At 38.2% G+C, this 22,144-nt stretch overlaps 1 protein-coding gene across 1 annotated transcript in view; it reads left to right on the top strand.

The window, feature by feature from the left end:
- Positions 1-22,144, top strand: part of LOC124553232 (zinc finger protein 708-like) — a 121,342-nt gene that overhangs the window by 39,120 nt on the left and 60,078 nt on the right. Inside the window, exons 7-8 of the mRNA XM_047127122.1 lie at positions 8,991-9,062; positions 18,793-18,830. Of these exons, the coding sequence (XP_046983078.1) occupies positions 8,991-9,062; positions 18,793-18,830 (110 nt within the window). The remainder of the gene's footprint in view (positions 1-8,990; positions 9,063-18,792; positions 18,831-22,144) is intronic.

Here is a 22,144-nt window from a genome sequence, read left to right on the forward strand (position 1 = left end):
AAAATGTAGTTAACACTGTGGAAGGCCATTGCTGTGTTAGTTCCAGACAGTCGGCCTGCCAGTACAGTGTAACCCAGATGACCATGTGGAACATTCTCTATGACAATTGTTGCTACCATTAACTCTTAAGACAACAGGGCTTGCTTGCTAGTGACAGATTTTCCACATCAGGAGCAGTTCCGTCTCTAGTCCCTTCACCAGACAACCACAATTCTAAGATTTTTCATCCATCCTATTCCCAGATGGTCACCTTTATGCTCAGTGGTATCTTCAGCTTTCGTAACGGTCATCTATGGGACAGTATGCAGAGCCCCCATGGTATGGTGACAATGAATCATCATGATCAATGGAACAAAGGATTATGTGGCTGTATATGATGGTGTTCCAGCCCACTTCACTGTTGATGCCTAGACCCATCACAGTTGTCTCCACTGGTCGATGTATATGACTGGGGGGGGGAGGGGGGCAGTTGCATGACCTGCTCATTCACCAGATCTCAACCCATACAATTTCTGGTTATCTCAAAAGTATTGTATACACAGAGTCCATTCCAGATGTGGAGACATTGCAGCAACGTATTCATGCTGCCTTTGACACTGTTTAGGTGCAGCTTGCCGAAATGTGAGACAGAACGTGCTGCAGCACATACTCACATGCAGTGAGCCACATGGAAACTATTTCAGTACTTATTGCAACTGTGGCAGCTTGGTACAGCACATACTAGGCCGCAGTCTCTGTAACAATGTATGATTAAATAAATGGTCTCTAGCATGGAAACCATGCATTCTGGACATAAGTTCATTAGACCTTCTATGTTCTGTATCGTCTTATCAATCAATCCCTAGTGTTTGCACACAGTGGAATAAATCACCATGTATAAATGCCAGCTGAGTGAGGTTATTTTGTCTACTTACAGAAGAGGACTGCACAGGAAACGCTGGGGAGGTATAGACTGTATGTAAACTGAAAATCGAGTGACAGTTGTAGTGGGGGAAGTTGTTTTCCCTGGAAGAACATTTTAGTTGCTGTACTGGATGACACAGACAATTTCGCCCTCTACCAGTGTAGAACAGTATAGACATTCACACAGATTTCGTCCATATGTTACTTTTATTACCATTATTAATGAAGTGTTAACACATGTGGAAAAGAGGTGAAACACCTTCACGCTTCTCCTCCCCCTCCATCTTCCTCCCTCTCTCCCCCTCCACCTCCCCTATGCCCATGCCATGGGCATAACTTCACAGAGTGTCCTGCTTTTAATTTTTGTAACAGTGCTGTTACGAAAGTGGGTAATTTCCTGCAACTTACTTTCCATTGTGCTTCCACTCAACACATCCACTCTTCACCCTGTTGCATATCCACACACCCCTGGTATATAATTTATCTGATAATACTAGTGTATTGCACTTACATGTGGTACAAGCATTTAATATTTGATTTTAACCCATTCCATTTAAAAAACAGTAAATATATACCGTTAAAACTATTTTTTAATACTTGCTTTTTCCCATCCTCTGCCATAGTATCAATATAAATCCATCCAGGCGATAACAGCGTCACCTGGCAAGGAATGGCTGCTTGTCACACATGCATTGTACATGTAGTATCAGTGAGCATCCTCTCTGTGTAGAAGGGGGAGGGTGTGTGATCTGAGTTTGACTAAGGGCAGATTGTGATAGCCCAGAGGCTCAGCACGAGCATTTCGGAAACTTTATGACTTGTCAGATGTTTGATGAGTGCTGCAATAAAACCAAGGTGAAACAACATCCAGACATCATGGAGCTGGGTGGCCTGCCCTCATTACAGATGTCAGATGTCATAAGCTGGGCAGACTGGTAAGAGGATGGGCAGCAAACTGTGGCAGAACTAACATTAGACTTGAATGCTGGGCAGAGAAAAGTGTGTCTGAACACACAGTGCACAGAACACTGCTGAATGGCCTCTGCAGGCTATTACCCTTGAACATGCCAGTGTTAACATCACATCATCAGCAACTACGACTGAAATGGGCAGGTGACCATTGGCACTGAATGTTGGCACAGTGGCAGTGTGTCGCATGGTCTGCTGAACCCCGATACCTTCATCATGCCAGTGGGAGGGTGCAGATCTGTTGTCTTCCTTGGGAGCAGTTCCTTGTCTTGAAATCTGTACAATGGGACAGACACAAACTGGTGGCGGCTCCATTATGATCTGGAGATCATTAATGTGGCCATCCATGGATCCAATGGAACTTCGACAGGGCACAGTGATGGCCAAGGGGTATCATACCCTAATAGCAGACCACATACGCCACTTCGTAAGTCATGTTTCGTGACAGCACTGGCATTTTTCAACAAGATAATGCAACATGTTACAAGGCCAGGAGTGTGATGGAGTGGTATGGAGTGGTTAGAGGAACACAGTGGTGAGTTCCAGTTGATGTGCTGGTTCCCTCTCCCCCAACTCGCAAGATCTGAACCCAATCGAATACATCTGGGATGTGATTGAACATAGCTCCAGACCTCATTGGTCCTCCCCTCCCCAAAAAAACCTCCCTTCAAAGACCTACCAAGGCTCATCGCTTCCACGCCATGATGCCTTGCTCCTGTTATACATGCCGAAAGTGGACATACTGTCTTTTAGTTATATATCTTTGTGTTGTATATCTTTCTGTTTTTAGTAATAGTATCTAGCTTTGTAAAACAAGAACAGCTAGAATTATTACTGGCTAGCTGGAGGTGGGAAACAGAAATAAAGATAAGTGAATCATCTGAGACGTGTATTACAAAAGACTGATCAAAATTAATTGAACTGATATGACTGGGTGAAATTGGAATGAGGTTCTCCATAAAATTACCAAAAAAAGGCACTTGCGGAAAACACTGATGGGAAGGGACATTGTAATAGGATGTGTATATGAAGACAACAGAGAATATCTTTTGTGGTACTAGTCGGAGCTGTAGAGGGCAAAAACTGTAAGGAATACACATTGGAATATGTCCAACAAGTAGTTAAAGAAGGTGGATATCATTGTTACTATGAGATGAAGAGATTGGCACAGGACCACAAGTCATGACAGGCCACATCAAACCAGTCAGAAGTATCTTCCCCTCCCATGCCCAAAGAATACCAATTTTAATGTTATATATGTCAAATAGGCACTGTAAATGGCGTGTAATTGTGTGCATTTTATGTGGTGCATAGTGGATCCAAATGAAGTAGCACAAAGGAGGTGGCTCAGAACTGGTAGATTGTGTGTTTTTTGAGAACTACTGGGTGATCAGAAAGTCAGTATAAATTTGAAAACTTAATAAACTACGGAATAATGTAGATAGAGGTAAAAAATGACACACATGCTTGGAATGACATGGGGTTTTATTAGATCAAAAAGAAACAAAGTATTGCTAGACACGTGAAAGATCTCCTGCGCGCGTCGTTTTGTGATGATCGTGTGCTCAGCCGCCACTTTCATCATGCTTGGCCTGCCAGGTCCCCAGACCTCAGTCCATGCGATTATTGGCTTTGGGGTTACCTGAAGTCACAAGTGTATCGTGATCGACCGACATCTCTAGGGATGCTGAAAGACATCATCTGACGCCAATGCCTCACCATAATTCTGGACATGCTTTACAATGCTGTTCACAACATTATTCCTCGACTACAGCTGTTGTTGAGGAATGATGGTGAACATATTGAGCATTTCCTATAAAGATCATCTTTGCTTTGTCTTACTTTGTTATGCTAATTATTGCTATTCTGATCAGATGAAGCACCATCTGTCAGACATTTTTGAGGGTTTGTATTTTTTTGGTTCTAATAAAACCCCATGTCATTCCAAGCATGTGTGTCATTTTGTACCTCTCTATCTACTTTATTCCGTGATTTATGCAGTTTTCAAATTTATACTGACTTTTTGATCATCTCGTGTATGCTATACATCAATCTGCACAGGACTTTGTAAGAACACTGTGACATCATGTTTATTCCAGTATCAAACGACATGACCGTAATGTCTAAATGAGATTTTTGAGCTCAAACATATGCTTCCTGACACCTGTTTAAACAAGTACTGCATTCACAAGCACCTGAACTACAAAACTGTTTTTGCAATCGTCAGATGTTTCTACAATATTGCCTCTGTGTTGGGGTAACCGTTGAAAAATAGTTCTATTGGTATCACAAATACTCAGACACATGCTATAAAGTGGCATGCACAGTTTAACTGTAGAAGCAATTGGATGTTAGTGGGTAGCAATGTGACCTTTTAACCACATTTATGATGGCATGTTGAAAAGTAATGCCTACAAATTTATGTGAAAACGTATACAGATTTTTGGATAAAATTTCATAAACATTCTACATGTTTATTCTTCATCTCTAGATATTTATGTCGCAACAAAGCCACATTGGCAATGAAATCATTTCTCCCAGTGAGTGATCAGTTCATTGATACTGTCACAGTAGGCTGTTCAACTCTGTTGATGGAGCCACAGCCTCACCTCTACTTGCACCACTTCATCACTATAAGACTGAATTCCTCAAAGATGTCTTTAAGTGTTGGCCTATGCAGCCGTCCACTTTGAGCTGAGGTTAGCGGCTCCGTCTGTTTCATTATGAGTGTGGACAACTGAATGTTTGGACATTACTGACGTTGATATAGTGAAAACAATGCACTGCATTCGTTCTTCTGTGGATTCAATTGAAGGCCCATTTTGACATTTACAAACTTGACTAGAACACACTATTTCTCATGCAATGACATAGTTCCATTACACACTGCAATGTTACACACTACAATTCAAAGTTGCATAATAGTAGTGTTGGAAGTTGTCAGTGAAATGGGAATTCGACCATGTAATGTGCATGATAAGTAATTCCTCAACTGATATTGAGAACAGAATAAAAATATTCGGCAGCATTACTTTTCAATGAGCCTCCATATTACGAGACAATGGGAGAAGTGCTAGGAATTTAACTAACACATTTCTTCAGTGTTTATAGATTTTTCCATCACAGGACAATGGTCACAGACAGAGGTTACACAACAATGTGAGGGAGTGTAGAAATCCAGAAAAGTTAGTGGGTGTACTGAGGAGACAGACAGGGACAAGAGCAAAGGTACAGATATGAGAGAGATGATGACCTGTACATTTAAAATGCGTACTGATTTGGGACAAGATTCTACGTGTCACCATGAATGCTCAACATAATATTTGACAGATTAATGGAAATAGCAAGGATCCCAACTTGATAGGGCACATGAAATAAGTGAGGTTTGTAGTCCAAAACGCTAAGAAGCCAGATGTGTTGACTCTTCCCTCAGGAGTGGTGCAAAGTGACCCAGTGCATACTGGGAATTTGATTTACAACCCTAGAGAAGTTTTGATGTGTGGGCACAAACTTACAGCTGGATATTAAATGAGGCAGCATTAGTACATTCAAAAATCTGAAACTATGAAAATGATTGTTACTTAATGTAGTGTGTCCAGCAATACTAAAATTTAGGCTTATATTAGTTACAGCCCCAGGGTTGGTTTATAAACAGAGTTCTTAAGTATTGTAAACACAACTGAGAGAAAATCTCATCTCTATCATCTTTGGTCCATTCTGAGACTCTGATGTCTGGACAGAGAGAAAAAACAAAAAGTGTTGGAAATGACATTGTTGGAACAGTGTCATATGCCAGAAAATATTCAAACCAGAGCTGTGAGCATGAGAAAGTGTTAGCATTACAAATGCAAACAGGATGAAATACACAGGGGATTTAATTAAATATTAAGGAAAAGTCGTTCAGTGGATGCAGGAAACGACACTGTAACTGCAGGCAAACGATAGTGAGTAGAAGAGGAAACGTGCTGACTGTCCTAGTTCAGTAGATCTGCCGTGAGATGTCAGTTGGTCTGCTTGTGACCCACAGAAGTATGTGTTACAATGGAAAAATCAGCAGACTGACTTACATTGTGGATCTTAGATACTATATGGAATACAGAGGGTTTTTTTCAAATAAGTTTTCTGCTGCAAAACCCTGTATTAGTGCTTTTGTTGCAAATATCCAGCTAACATATGTGTTTGTCTCACGTAAAACGTCAACGAAAATTGACATTTATGTTCAGTTTCTGCAAGAGACAATGAAAGTTCTACAGGAATGTACTGGCAAGCAAATTGTAACTTGTCCGAGCAGAAGTAGTCTTGCTGATGGGTGACGATTTTCAACTCGGAGACGTAGAGATACCGAAATGATGCTGCTGCTGGGAGAGAAATGCAACCTCTTTTCCATAAGTATTTAGGTATTTCGAAGGTACTATTAGTGGTTACTCTTAGCGCCAGTGTGTTCTTTCAGAACAAAAGCTTTTACTGTATAGATAGAATGCCTCCCCATTTCATTAACTTTTTGTGAGCCTGTGTGTTTTGTGCAAAGCATCACCAAGAGAATATAAGTGTGTCCACTAAGTTATTTATTTATCTAATGAATAATCCTGTTGATTCTGGAGAACTATCTGGTCGATAATTGTAGTTGATTATGCCATCGTTAAAAAGTACATCACTTTTATCACATCAACCACTTTTTATTCAATTTATGACACGAATAGCGTACGAAAATGCCCATATTCTTCCGGTCTTGACAACTGTGTTTGATGTTGAGCAAGGAACTTTATTTTTTATGCCAGTAATTCCTAGACACTGCTGGACCTTTTTATTCAGTTGTGTACTGCGCCATAAGAAGTGAATGCAATAAGTGTCATTCTGGCTTGCTCTAGCTGGATAATGACTTGAATCAATATATGCTAGACATCACTGGGGGTGGCATTGTGACTCGAGTATACTAAAATAGGGTGAATACGATTATGCATCAGAGCAACAGATAGCAACACCAGAGCAATGATAGGCAAAGTTATTACTACAATTGTCTGAAGTATATACCCATAAATTGACGAAACAAACTTTCAGCAAAGTGTTATTGAAATGTAGCTTTCCTTGTGCTTTACTTCATCAAAAATCAGCATGTCTTTGTTTTCATTTTGCCGTTTCCGAAAATAATTCTTAATTGTTCTACAGCCTCTTGGTTAATTTTACATGAGCAATTGAGATTATTTACTTTTGGAGATGTTTCAGAACGTTGTTGCAACAATGCGTGCCTCAAACCATGTCTATATCCTTTGAGCTTCTAATTTTCAAGGGCATGCTATCCAGAGTAAATTCATTATCACATCACATAGTGCATTCTCTTGCTGTTTCTAAATTGGCATTTCTTTAACATGGTGGCAAATATGATTTTCTGTTTTTACAGAGTGTACAGTGATGTAGGACATTCGACTGAGCCATCTTATGGTTTTCATCTGAGACTTGCTTCTGGAAGAGATTGATTTTGGCATTTGCTGTCCTTAATTTATCACTTAATCGGACAATTTCCAGTTTCTGGCACATCAACATTGTTTTCATGTGATTACTACTCCGTTCAGCACTGATCTGCACCCTACATTTTCCTTTAGCAGAAGAAGCACTGGCAGACATTGAAACTGCAGCTTGTTTACTGTCTTCCTTCCACAGCTTCCCTTTAGGGAGTGCTTGACGGACAATTTTCTTTTGTGTAATATTTTCGACAGATATTTCAGTAAACTGGGAAATACACGAGGAACCACTGAGCCGCTCTGGTTTTAAAAGACCGCCCTTGTCTTACAATTTCAACTTATTTACTGACGATAAACATTTGTTGTTCCTCACTGAAATGTGAATCTCACACAAAACAACTCGGAGTCAGATTGTCTTTTCCAGGAATTGCTGTCAACCATTTTGAAAATTTTTGGAGAACTACAAAATATTTACCTTTAGTTTCTCTTCAGCCACATCGGTTCACTGGATCGAAAAACGTGGACATGTTTTGTTCGTTTTCTTCTATAAATACCAGTTACTATAACTCTCAACACCTCTTTATAATCACAGCCCCGGCCGCAGTGGTCTAGCGGTTCTTCAGGAACCGCGCGACTGCTATGGTCGCAGGTTCAAATCCTGCCTCGGGCATGGATGTGTGTGATGTCCTTAGGTTAGTTAGGTTTAAGTAGTTCCAAGTTCTACGGGACTGATGACCACAGATGTTAAGTCCCATAGTGCTCAGAGCCATTTTTATAATCACAGCCTTCAACTCTTAACCATTCACTCACAAGTCCGTAAACAAACTCTCAAAATAAGTTGAGGCAGAAGCAACAAATGCCATCCGATTACATGTCAGCTTGAGTCTCAAGTGACAGTTGTACTCGTAGTTCTTGGGTATATGAAGATGGTACCTGTTCTTTCAGACATGTCCGAAAGGGCTAACTGGCCATTTGACCATCTTCTTCTATGTGGCTGCACAAACAGGAATTGGCAAAAAGCCGCGAGTAATGAGTTAGTGGGTAGGGGCACTATGAATATAGCGTGGGACAATAGGTTGGGAATGTGGGTCTCGTGGTAGGCATGCCAGAGATAAGTCCCTGCAGTTACACTATCATCTGTGTCCTTGGTGGCACAGATGGATAGAGCATCTGCCATGTATGCAGGAGATCCTAGGTTCAAGTCCTGATCGGGGAACATATTTTCAGCTGTCCCCATTGACATATATCAATGCCTGTATGGAGCTAGGGGTATTCATTTCATTGTAGTTCTTGGGCTCGCCGCCTTTCCAATCCTATGTTAATGCACAGGGAGTAAGCACACCCTCCTTCTTCTTGCCACGGGCAAACTGTCAGGTTACCAAAGGAAGGATAGGGCTCAGTAAGCACCGTGAAATACGCTATGTAATGACTGATTATGTGTAAAATTAGTGCAGTATGGCACAGTGTGAAATTATGGAGATGCATGTTGGCAGAATAGCTGCTCATTAAAATATATTTTTTTAAATTTTTTGTGTATGCGTGATACAAATCTCTGAAAACTTGTATCATATTTATAAAAAAAAAAGAAATACTGAGAGCCATGTCATAAGTACAGAAGGCTGTAAGCATTTTTAACTGAGAGTTTTTTCTTTCTTTCAGTGTCTTGAAGATAACTTGGGAATCTCTCATCCAAATGATTTTATCAAGGAGGATCCTGAACTAAATTTGGAGGTATGTAAAGCTTAGAATACTGTAAGCATTTGCATCTCCGATTTATTCCATGTAGGGTGATAAAAATGTATTTGTGTAATTGCTTAATGTAAGGAATGCATTCCTGTGAGGCAGGCATAGATTATGAGTTTTCTTGAGCTAAGTGCAATTAATAATTTTACAGTACTGTTGTGCTATTCCACTTATTGTGGATTAGCAACTGTTATTTGATAATTGTTCTGAATAGAATCTGAACAGAATTTGTAACAATGTGTTTAACCATATTTTCAGTGACCCTTCTGAATGTTAAATATTTTGCATACGTTTAAACCACGAGAGTGCAGATCATTTGAAAAATATTCTTCCTTTCAGTAACTTATGATTCATGCATTGCAGAAGAGTACATTGCACATGATTCATCTTTTCAGTGAATCATTGATATTTGTCAGTTTGAACCAAAAATTTTCAAAGGTGCCAAAGGTATGAAGTGTGATACAATTTGTATGTGATAGATCACCCTTGCTACATTGTTCTTAGAATAGTTACAGTATGGCTACCTCAGTGGTACATGCTGATTTACTTATAGATTTGTCAGTCACAGAAAAACTCTAGGACCTATGCAGATAAATCCATGTATTACCTCACCGTAGAAGTCATAGCAGGTCCAAACTACAGCTTCGATAAGGTCTGCTTGTATGAAGCATAAAATTTAATCCAGTAAAATAAAATGTTGTGGTAATAATTTTGTCCACTTTGTGTAAGAGAAAGCGGATGGTTAGATTCATAAACTTCTCACAGGAAGAAGACATAATTAATATTGGGGAATATTAGGTAGAGTACTGAAAAACCTAATCAGAAGACTTACTATGCAAGACACTGTACAGTGCATGGCGGTGGGTATGTTCCACCACTGTTTGTCATTTCCTTCCCTTTCCCGCTTACAGGCAGAGCGAGGGAAAGGCAACTATCTCTTGCCTCCATAGAAGCCATAATTTCTCTTGTCTTTGTGGTGTCTGTAAAGACCCTCAGGCACATTGATATCTGGTGGTTGTGCAAGCATACCAGTCAAGGAAAAAAATTATCATGCTAGGGACAGTGCATATGGTATATAAAAAAAGAGTGAATCTGGCATAACTGGTTCCTGCATCACATTTTCTCTTCCCAAATTAAGCATTTGTTTGTTAGGCTTCATTCTGTTGTATATGCGTGGTGTAATAATAATTTTCTATGGGGCACAGGCATAGTAGTTTTTGCATATGGTATTCACTTTAGAGAATGTGTTCAATATTGAAATCAATTCATTTAGCAAATGTGTTCCTTTACTGTCACTGCTCTGATATTTTCCCACATTACGTCAGTTCACAATAAGAGGTAGATCGACACCTTGGACTATTAACTTAGTTGTTGGCATTGTGCTTCATAAAATCTTCCATTAGTAAACGTGCCTCTGCATCATTTCAATGTTGCTGCCTTCGTGCTATTGTGTGGAAAATTAATCTGGAATGCATAAATTTTAATTCCATTTCGTCCACTATCTTTACAATCCCCAATGCACCAGGAAAAAGTAGTTGTCCATGTTTACAAGTTCACCATCCATGACTGTATTATACCCAACAGCAACCTTACATAATTGATCTCCTCCCATTGTTATGTCAAAACTCACAATTTATTATTACACATCTAAACTCTCTTCTAGAATATTACAATCACTAAATCCTATTAATAGTTTTCTGTTTCAGTATACACAAACAGATGATTTCAGAATTAACAAAAGATACTAGATGAAAAAAACAGTAAACAGAAAAATAAAGCTCTGTCTATCTCTGACAGTTACGGAGGATACACAAAGTTTGATGCATTATAGGCAAATATTAGTGTACAAATCAGACACACAAACTTTCATTATGTTTCCTTTACAATATACACTGATCAACATTTACATCTGCAGTATGCTTCAAATGCCAGTTCCCTAAATTTTCTCAACATTGACTCAAAAAGAATGTCATCTGCCCTCCAAGGATTCCTGTTTCAGTATCTGAACCATATCCATAACATATGTGTGCTAATGAAAGCTAATAATTGCAAATCTAGAAGCATGCCACTGAATTGCTTCAATGTCTGACTGGTGGGATGTGCCATTGTCAAGCATGCGTATGTTCCAACAAAAAAATTTTGGAAAACAGGAGTTCAAAAGAGAATATATGAAAATGGTGAGATAAAGGTGGGAAAATGAGATAAAAATCACACCCACACACTTTAAACCTGCGAAGAAGCTACAAAAATCGAATTTTCTGAACTCTGCTTTACGTGAGTTTCAGATAGACCATGTTGTTCTAACAAGTAAGGATACAAAAATTCTCAGTGTAAGAACAAGAGAGGAATTTTTTTAGTCCTTTCAACGTCTCTTGCTTATAAAGATTAGATTTCAACCTGTCAGGAAAGAAACACACATGAATAAATCACTCATCATTAATCCATTTTTCAACAAATTATTCATTCATATACCATGAATTGTAACAAACTTGCATCCATTATGAGATTGTGCTAACCACAAAGGAAGAGAGAACACAGGTAGTGGAACATTGCCTATGATCAAGGTTTAGTAGATGCAGGGGAACGAGCATTGGAAACTTTAAATGGTAACAAACATCAGAAAATGGCAGGAATTCTTAAAAGTATACAAAAGAATGTTCAAGGCTATAAAAAAGTGTAAACTGGGTCACTTGAAACTAACATAAAAATAAGAGGTTTTGTCTATTACTTTCACTCAGTTCTCGACTGTGTGCCTCTGAAAGAACAATTAGTTTTGGAAGCAAAACAATTCTGATTGAAAATCATCTGTTGAGGAACTGAAAGAAATCAGTACTTTTCAAAATAACGAGTCATGTGCAGAAGACAGAAACTCATATTAGAAGTATGGAGATATGGATACTGAGCAACAGTAATCTCACACAAGCAACTGGCAGAATTATGTTAAACATTTGTAAAAGTGAAAAAATTACTGAAGAGTGGAAATGTGCATTAATTGATCCTCTTTATAAAAATGAGATAAAACCAGTCTGAATAATTACAGAGAATTTCACTGCATCCAGTTATGTCCAAGATTCCTTAAAAAGCCCTGTGAAGGCAACTGGACGAACAAGTAGGCCTATTAATAGGAGAGTATAAGGCACGATTTTGCAAATGCAATCGTGTAGAGAACAGATATGGGAACCAAAGTCAATTTTGCAAAGATGACGATGTGTAAATACTGTGGCAAGTTATGCCAAGTGTCAGAAAGGCTTATGATTTGACGGAAAAAGACTTGATTCAGTATGTCAGAGGAATTCAAAATTGACAGGAAAACAGTGGCAGTTACCCAATAGACATAAATGGGTACAACACTAGACATTAAACTGATAGGAGAAATTTCAGAATCATTTGAAATGCACAACAGTGTGCAGCCAGAGATCCACGATCCACTCCAACTTAATATAATTCTGAAAAAGTTATGAAGACATATGGGAAGGAGATAAGGGAATCCAAATCGAAATTAAAAAAGAGCAGAGCATTAACATGAGGTGTATGGCTTCTGTAGACACTCTCTATTCTAAGATACTGTATAGAAGCCAAACTTGTCCTGGAGAAGCTTCATAAAATGTCAAAGAAAACTAGTCTACAAATCATCTGTGAGAAAACTCAGTAATGGACAGGAAGCCTACAGATAATCTCTCCATTATAACTTGGTATGAGGAAGTATCACAAGATACATACATTAAATATCCAGGAGAGATCATCCAATCACCAAGACATTTATTTATTTATCCTATTCTGACAAGGGCCATCAGGTCTCTTTTGCATTGGACCAGGGTTTCCCACATACATCATAATTACCTAAGAAACAACAATTTTAATATGACAAATAGCATTGAAATGATATGAGTGTCTGAAGTGGCAGTGTAAGTAACACTGACTATGAACTAATAAAGTTAATAATGACAGTACTAGTAGTATTACAGCTGTTGCCACTAATGTGGTGGTGGTAACAGTAGTAATGACAACAATAATAGTGGCAGGAATAAAAAGGATTTATAAATGTACAAGCTATAGTGAGTTCCATGGAAAGCAAATTTAAGAAGCCTTCACCATCTAAGAATTTTGAGAAAACAGGAAGATCTGGGTGGAGCGTAATTATATGCTTCCATGTCAGTTCAAAGAGCAAGTTAAAAACAGCCAAACCTGGGTATTTCAGGACGTTTGTAGAGGACACACAGTGGCGACTTTCTGTTAAGGGATGTGATCTCTATGAACATATTCCTCTTGTCTATCTTCATGATTGTTGGATGTGTGTAAGTACATTATGTGATAAATCAGAGCATGTGTATGCCCCTAATCCACCCAGTTGTCAGTTACATCTGTTGTCTTAAAAAGATGTGGTCTTCTCGATTTACAGAACTTGTGGACATAGTTGGTTGGAGCCACGTCTCTGACGGAAGTGTCAGATGTAGGTCCGTGTCTTGAAATATGTGACAGACTTTGTTATGATGAGGTGGCAGAGATCGAACATTTGCGTGTGCAGTATGAAGTTTAGTGCATTTGGCTACAAGGCTCGTGAAGATACTAGATAGTAGTGACTTTAGGCCAGTGAGGTTATGAGAACAAAGCATACCAGAGTGCATTATGGTAGGGGAGCAAGGTTCCTTGAAGTGAAAGTGAGAGATATCTCCAGGAGGAGGGAGGTTTTGTGGCCAAGGCCACCATGCTTTGCACTGGTCAGTGAATGGTCAACTGAAGACAGGAAGAGAAAGTTCCTGAACAGAGCTAGAATAATCTATGCACAACAACTCCGAAAGTAAGATAAATGGAATGACAGAGTGCTGTCTTATTATTGGTCCTAATGATGAGTAACCACAGTAATATGATGATAAATTATTAAAGTAGAAATAAGACTGTAAATTATCATCTGAATCAGAGCCTTGTGAGCATATTGAAGTAATAGTGAATTAATGAATAGTATTGGTATTGGAGTTATGAGAATTGAGCAGAAAATTAGTACTAAAACTAATCCTAGACAAACAGATAATAATAAGAGGGGAAACTGTTGTAAATATAATATTAGTAAAACAAATTGTTTATATGTTGATAAATTATCAAACAAATTGTTTCTTTGCAAAATAAAGACCTGAAAGTAAACACAAAAAATTAGTGGCAATAAGAGTTGACAAATTTTTTAGCTTCTGACGTCCAGACACTCCAGCTCATCTGCATTGCGGACTGATCATTCCTATTTTAGTTCTTCACCATTATCCTGCCATCGTTTGTCCACAAGTTTTACAGCTGAAGTCTTGGGATCACACTGTCCAAAACTTCAGTCTTTCAAAAGTGAGATCCTCGCTTATTGTCAAACCTAACTTCAGGAGTTTCTGGCTCAAAAGCTTGTCGGCTGATATGGAGTCATTATAAACAAAAAATCTATTTTAGAACTACTACTGGAATATCTCTTTGCTTTAGAAAGTACTGCGATTCATGGTCAAACATAAATGACTAAATGATAAGAAGGAAAGAAAAATTCTCAGGAAAATATTTGGACCAGTTTTCTGTGAACGAATTTGGATATGGAGTCCCTTTAGAGAGATTTATAGACAGACAGAAACAATAACCGGCAGCTTTAGATAAAGTGTCAAAATTTTGTGGATGCATCACAGGATGACCGTCGACAGGCTCACAAGGCAGATCTTTGAGGTAGCAAGCACTAGCAAAAGCAATTCAAAATTGGTCGTAGGTACAGAAGAAGGTGGACTCTCACAAGATAACATAATAAATCGAAAAAGAGTCAAGAAAGACCATGAAACACACTTAAACAGCAACACATGGAAAACAGAAATGGATATAAATATTTGGAAGACCACAAGAGAGACCACACTACGTGATCAAAAGTATCCAGACAGCTGCCTGAAAAATGGCTTAAAAATTCGTGGCGCCCTCCATCAGTAATGCTGGAATTGAATATGGTGTTGGCCCATCCTTATCCATGATGACAGGTTTCATTCTCGCATGCATACGTTCAACAAGGTGCTGGAATGTTTCTTGGGGAATGGCAGCCAATTCTTAACAGGTGTTGCACTGAGGTGAGGTATCGATGTCAGTTGGTGATGCCTGGCATGAAGTCAGCATTCCAAAACATCCCAGAGGTATTCTAAAGGATTCAGGTCAGGTCTCTGTGCAGGCCAGTCCATTACAGGGATGTTATTGTCGTGTAACCACTCCGCCATTGGCCGTGCATTATGAGCAGGTGCTCGATTGTGTTGACAGCTGCAGTTGCCATCCCCAAATTGGTCTTCAACAGTGGGAAGCAAGAAGGTGCTTAAAACATCAATGTAGGCCTGTGCTGTGATAGCGCCACACAAAACAACAAGGGGTGCAAACCCCCTCCATGAAAAACATTGACACCATAACACCAGGACCACCTCCGAATTTTACTGTTGGCACTACATACACTGGCAGATGATGTTCACCAGGTATTTGCCATACCCACATCCTGCCATTAGCTCACCACATCGTGTACTGTGATTCTTCATTCCGCCATTGGCCGTGCATTATGAGCAGGTGCTCAATTGTGTTGACAGCTGCAGTTGCCATCCCCAAATTGGTCTTCAACAGTGGGAAGCAAGAAGGTGCTTAAAACATCAATGTAGGCCTGTGCTGTGATAGCGCCACACAAAACAACAAGGGGTGCAAACCCCCTCCATGAAAAACATTGACACCATAACACCAGGACCACCTCCGAATTTTACTGTTGGCACTACATACACTGGCAGATGATGTTCACCAGGTATTTGCCATACCCACATCCTGCCTTTAGGTCACCACATCGTGTACTGTGATTCTTCATTCCACAAAACAATTTTCCACTGTCCAATTGTGCAATGTTTTCGCTCCTTATACCAGGCGAGGCATCGTTTGGAATTTACCTGCGTCATGTGTGGCTTATGAGCAGGTGCTCGACGGTGAAATATAGGTTTTCTCACCTCCCACCTAACAATCATAATACCTGCAGTGAATAAAGATGAAGTCTGGAATTCCTGTGTGATGGTCTGTATAGATGTCTGCCTGTTACACATTACAGCCCCTTCAACTGCCAGCAGTTTCTGTAAGTCAACAAACGAGATCAGCCTGTACTTTTGTGTGCTGTATGTGTCCCTCCACGTTTCCACTTCACTATCACATCAGAAACAGTGGACCTAAGTACGTTTAGTAGTGTGGTAATCTGGCTAAAGTGATACCCAATCACCTGACCAAGTTTGAAGTCTGTGGGTTCCGCAGAGTGCCCCATTCTGCTCTCTCATGATGTCTGATGACTACCGAGTTCACTGATATGGAGTACCTGGCAGTAGGTAACAGCACAATGCACCTCATATGAAAAACTGATATTTTTCGGGGTGTCTGATCAAAAGTATCCACATTGTGTATGTAAAGAAATTGGGAAGGATGTAGGAATAGGAAGAAAATTTTAAATTTAGACACTATCTCCTAAAAGTTAATGTATGAAATAGTAATAATGATAATAATGTCATGTGGAAACATCTCCCATAATTATCAGTGTGAGGAGATTAGCAATAGTCATAGGTATCTGATTGTCAGTAGACTTCACAGAAGTAATCTGCAGTAGCAGCTTCTGCTTTTTAATATGCTATGTGTTACAGTCTGCAACCCTCTAGACAATATGATTTGTGAAATACAATGTGTAGATCCAAGAATGAGTGAATGAATGAATAACTAACTAACTAACTAACCTTCCCACCCTCTCTCTGACCAGGATATAGGCTACAGTGTGATTTCACACTGAAAGAGAAATTAAATTTATAAATGAAATAAAAAAATTAAGAAATAAATTCAGCACAAGAAAACAGAGTAAGATTACCCTATTTTACTGAAAGGGAAGTGATAGCTGTGGAACCATATCGTGTGTAGGTTCCAAAAAGGTTATATCCTGGACACGAATAAAGATACAAATGTAGGATAACTTAATGTTCAGATGTATAGCTATAAAGCTTTTATTTGCAGGGAACCATTCAATTTATCAGGAGCACATCTTCAATATGCATGCATGTGTAATAGGGTACTTTTTACAATTTGGTTTAAGTTCAGTGTTTTCATTCACTTTCGACAAAAGTTCACTATTCCTTCAACTGGACACACAACAATCACTGAGGCAATAGACTAGTTCCATACTTATTGAAACACATTTGGAGTTCTTGTGCTCAAAGTTGTTTTTTTTTATTTAGTGAACCTTAAGTTACTGCATGGCAAGGCAAATAGATGGAGCCTTCCACAAACCCCGACAAAAAATGACATACTGTGAGATCAGACAAAATTCAAGGTGGGCAGGTGAATGTGAGATGTGTATGCCCCTTATGGTTGATACATAAATAAGGCAGCTTATTTTTTAGAAGTGCTCTTTCATTCAGGTGCCAGTGTGGTGATGCTCCATCCTGGTGAAAAATGATTTTTTTTTCTCTGGATAGTTTCCTTTGCATCTATCTTGAAACCTTTTGTTATTTCTATTTATGTCAAAATTTCATGTGTTGTGAAGTTCCTTGCTGTACTGATTATATTCCTCATTAATAACATGAAAGTGTTGCTTCATTAAATTACATAATTTGAATAACAAATCATGACCACCACCAAGAAATGGTTTCTTTTTCCAATTCACAATACTTTATCCTTGTCTTTGTTATTACTCATTTTCAATGCAGTTATTTTTTAAAAATCAATTATTTCATATAATTACCTTAATTCAACTTACTGTCTGAGATGACTCAGTCTTTCATGTTACTGTGAAATAGTTTGTTTAATCTGACACGTTTCTCATTAGGCTATCATCTTCGGGTTTGCTGACTGAATTTCTGGATTATCCTTGGTGTTAAAGGTTTTCTGCTAGGCTCCAGTAACAAACTTGTTTTAGTGCTTGCTGTCTACATTCTGATGGCTTCTTCATATTTATTCATTGTATACTGGCTCTTTATAATTGGCCATCTGAATTTATCTGCAGTTGTATTAATCCCTCCCCTGCTGTGAAATGTATGAAAGCACATTCATTCATTTGGAGAGAACACTGTCCTCATGTTGACCATGTTGTTTATTTCATATTTATGATACTACACAAATCTTTGTCATTTGTATGAGTATAAAATAAAACCACTTCATGTAATAATTCCTATCGCTTTCATGTCAAGCTGTACTCCCGAATTTCTTCCGTGGATGAAACTGATGTGACATTTAACGACTTTGATGTTCCATGCAGTGAGCTATCTCAAGAGAATGGCATAGTATTGAATGCTGCAGTTGTGAAAAAAATACATTTAAAAGCAGTTCAGATAGATATTTTTTCAGTTCTTTCCTTTGCCAGTTTCATCAATAAAAATCGGACGAGTTTTTACATTTTTCTCCGGTACTTTGCCTAGCTGTATGTGCCTGAGAGGTGAAAGGTATTTCAGGCATTTAAGTTTGAAATATCAAGTAGGAAATTTGTTTTCCAATAAATCAATGTTTCTATAGTTACTTACACAGCTAAAAACAAAGTGCTGAAATGAAGCGTTAATTTTTACCTATAATTTTCTTCAATAACTGCTACATTTATGTCGTGTCTCTTTGGTAATACTATTTCCAAGTATTGTTTGGAACATTCAGATGTTAGTGGGTGTTAATACAATTTTATTTATTTACTGTTTCATCAGTTTTAAATAACCAGTAATTCTTTGTACTATTTCAGGTGGCAGCCTCAATAAGAAATGCATCTGATAGTTTAAGGTACGTTTTTATTCTTCACTGCAGAATTTTTTGAGCAGTATAAATTTTTAGTTACTCCATGTGAAAGGAAAACAAACAATAATCCCTAGGGACCAAAATACCATAAGTTATTTTCAAAAAGTTTGGTTTTTGGAGTTCTATTTTTTTCTATATATTAACCATTTGCAGTATATACATACAGTATATACTGACTACAGCAACATTATGCATGTTATCAGAGAAAACACTACTATATATATACTATTCTGTTATTGCAGAAGATTAAAAAGATGCTTTAAAATATTACAAGGTACATCAGTCCCATTTATAACAGTGGTTTGCAATAACTGCACAAACAGAACAAAAAAGCCATTTATGATTAACTGTCAATCCAAGCTTTCCAATAATGAGAGTAGATGCAAGGTGAAGCATTAATTTTATGTTCTTAAAACATATCAGTTTCTCAGATTCACTCATCACCCAAGAATGTTGTTTACTGCTGGCCCCACAATGCCACATGTCACCTTTTGTTTTATGGGTTTGACTTGGCAGAAGTTGTAAAGAAATACTAGTTTTGTCCACATTGCTGGCGTAAGATACAGCAAAGTTTTCTCTCACTTGGTCAAATTCATGCTTGCCCTTCTTCATAAACTTCATTCATTTCATTGCCTAGCACTGAGCATGAAATTAGGCCTCTATTTTGGAACTTATACAGCCAACAAACAAAACAATTGAAGTCTGTTTTGAATGTCTAAATTTTCTGCAGTCTCATTTGTTGTTCACTCAATTATATTTCCACTTATAGGCACATTGGAGGTGCACATTTAGCTGAAGCACTGTAAAAGTAAAAGTTCAGCATCTTCATATATAACACTGTGAAGTCACTTCAGTATGCACCTGGAACACAGAGCAGCAGAATTAAGAACATTTCATTTAAGTAGTGTGGATAATGTAGATTTGCTGAGTCTAAACCTTCTTCCAATTGTGCTGTTTTTCAATACACGATATTCTGCTTCCTGCAGAATTTTTAGTTTCACTTGCTTATCTGTGCTTTGTGCTTCCTACTGCATGACAACCCTTTCACTTCTTGGAACTCAGTGTTACTACTACTGGCTCTATTTAAAGAATATAAAAGCACATCTCAACATGGAATTGCACTTGTTGATAGAATCTAGTTTTTCACGCTGTTTGTGTCACATTTGTTTTCCTTGTTGATGATGATTGCTCAACAATATTATGCACAAAGGTCAGCTAGAGAAACATTAGGAAAAAAGAAAAACATTGACAGTTCAGGTTTAATGAAAAATGTAATGATGCTACAGACTAAAACACAGTTTGTAATTCATGCTGAATGAAATTTGTTAACCAGTAAAACATTGTATAATATCATGCACATCACTGCCAGTACTGATATTCTGCTGGTGTTAACGAAGTGATCATCTTAAGTGAATTCATGTTAAGCATGATGTTTGAAATATACATGATGGTTCATTATTATTCATAAGTAAAAATATTACAAAGCAGTTATGTTAGTAACACATTCTATAAAACAGCTGGTTTGTGTGTCTGTTCTTTAATAAAAGAGTGTACTTTTATACAAAAGTGCAGGTGAGGTGTCAGCAGCTGTATAGTGCTAACTATTCTAATTGAATATGACATGGAAGTCATACAAATTCAATGTGCTGGGTACAGGCTAATGTCCTACCATGTAGAATAAGTAAGAGGATAGGGTGAGTGGTTATATATCCAAAACCTGGAGTCAAGTTTCAGCCCCTTCAGATTAATGAATGTTGGGGGTGAACAACTCTTTGACTACTGTGTCAGCAATGTGGATTCGGAAACAAGCTTGTTGTATTCACAGTTTACAGGCCAACATCATGTTCTTAAATTTCATAAAGCAGTTGTAGTCAGCTTTAGTAAGGCCATGAAGACTTAACTGGTGAGTCATCTTTTGTGATTTGTGAGAAGCCACTTACCAAGGGCACCTAGAATCCCCTATGTCTGAATATGGGAAATCTAATACAGTACAATTCCCCAAAAGTGCACACATTGCAAATTTGGCTGATTTGGGAGCAAAACTGATAGTGATTTATGTGGCCATGACAGTAAAATGAATATTGATCAGTTGTGCTCAGATCATTTGAGGAAACTATTGCCATCACAGAATTAGAGGGAAATTACAGGACAAATATCAGTAGGTACATAAGAGGCACACTGTGGATGGACAGTTAAACTTTGTGTTAATAATTTTTCCTAGTATTCTTATTCTGTAAACCACCACAATACTGACTGGAAGTAAGAGCAAGGGATGAATAACTCCTTGGACTTAATTATCTTGTGCAAGGTAGAGAGATCTCTACCTACTTCAGAAGACAACAAACTGTGATAGTGAAATATTCTGCTATACTGTCTGTAGTGCACAATCAGATCTTCCTTTGTGTTCAGTAAAGCTCTTTTTTCCTGTCACAAGATGTTCTCATCCCAAATTGTAGCTATGCCTTTTTGGTGTTTGAACTGTAGTAGCCACTGGACCTGTTGTGTAGTAAGGCTGGACTGATGAGGTTGCAAAATCATTTTTAGGAAAATAATCAATTCTGGACTGACTGCTGTACCTACAATTGAACCAATGTGATGATTCCATTTGGCATCTCCACATATTGCTACACTCAAGAATACATGAGAGTAGTGATAGGATACTATGATTCTCCTTTTTGTGAAATACACTATTTTTAGTCATAATGTTTGAAGCTAGCTGGCAATCCTTGCAGGACTTCAAAATTTTATCTAGGTACAAGCTGATACATTCTTTTAAGTTCTTTATAATTGACAGAGCTAGTAATTACATGTGCCTGTACAGTTGTGAATAGTTTTGCCTTTTATCTGTCTTGGCTATGAAACTGAGTCAACCAATACTGTTCATTATAGTTTACCTACATTTCTATATTCTTATTTATAATAACTTCTACTGGTGCATTACTCTTCTTTTCTCCGTATTCACCTGACCAGAAATGTTCTTCTTCCTCCCATGCACCACACTAATTCCCACCATATCAAACTTCAACTTATCCATTTCTCATTTCATGTTCTCTGACTCACCTAATCAATCAAGGGACTTCACATTCCACATTCTCACTTGTAGCGATATTGTTTCTTTCACCTGATGATATCGACGAGTGTAGCCCCCTCCCAGAGATCTTGTTGGGAGGCTATATTGCTACTGGAATATTTTACCCAATTGGATGTCATGATCATTAAACTATACAGCAGAGTAGCATGTGGTTATAACAGTTGTAGTTCCCCTTGTTTTAGCTGTTCACAGTACTAACATAGCAAGG

Source organism: Schistocerca americana, chromosome 11, assembly GCF_021461395.2.
Source record: "Schistocerca americana isolate TAMUIC-IGC-003095 chromosome 11, iqSchAmer2.1, whole genome shotgun sequence".
Taxonomy (NCBI): domain Eukaryota; kingdom Metazoa; phylum Arthropoda; class Insecta; order Orthoptera; family Acrididae; genus Schistocerca; species Schistocerca americana.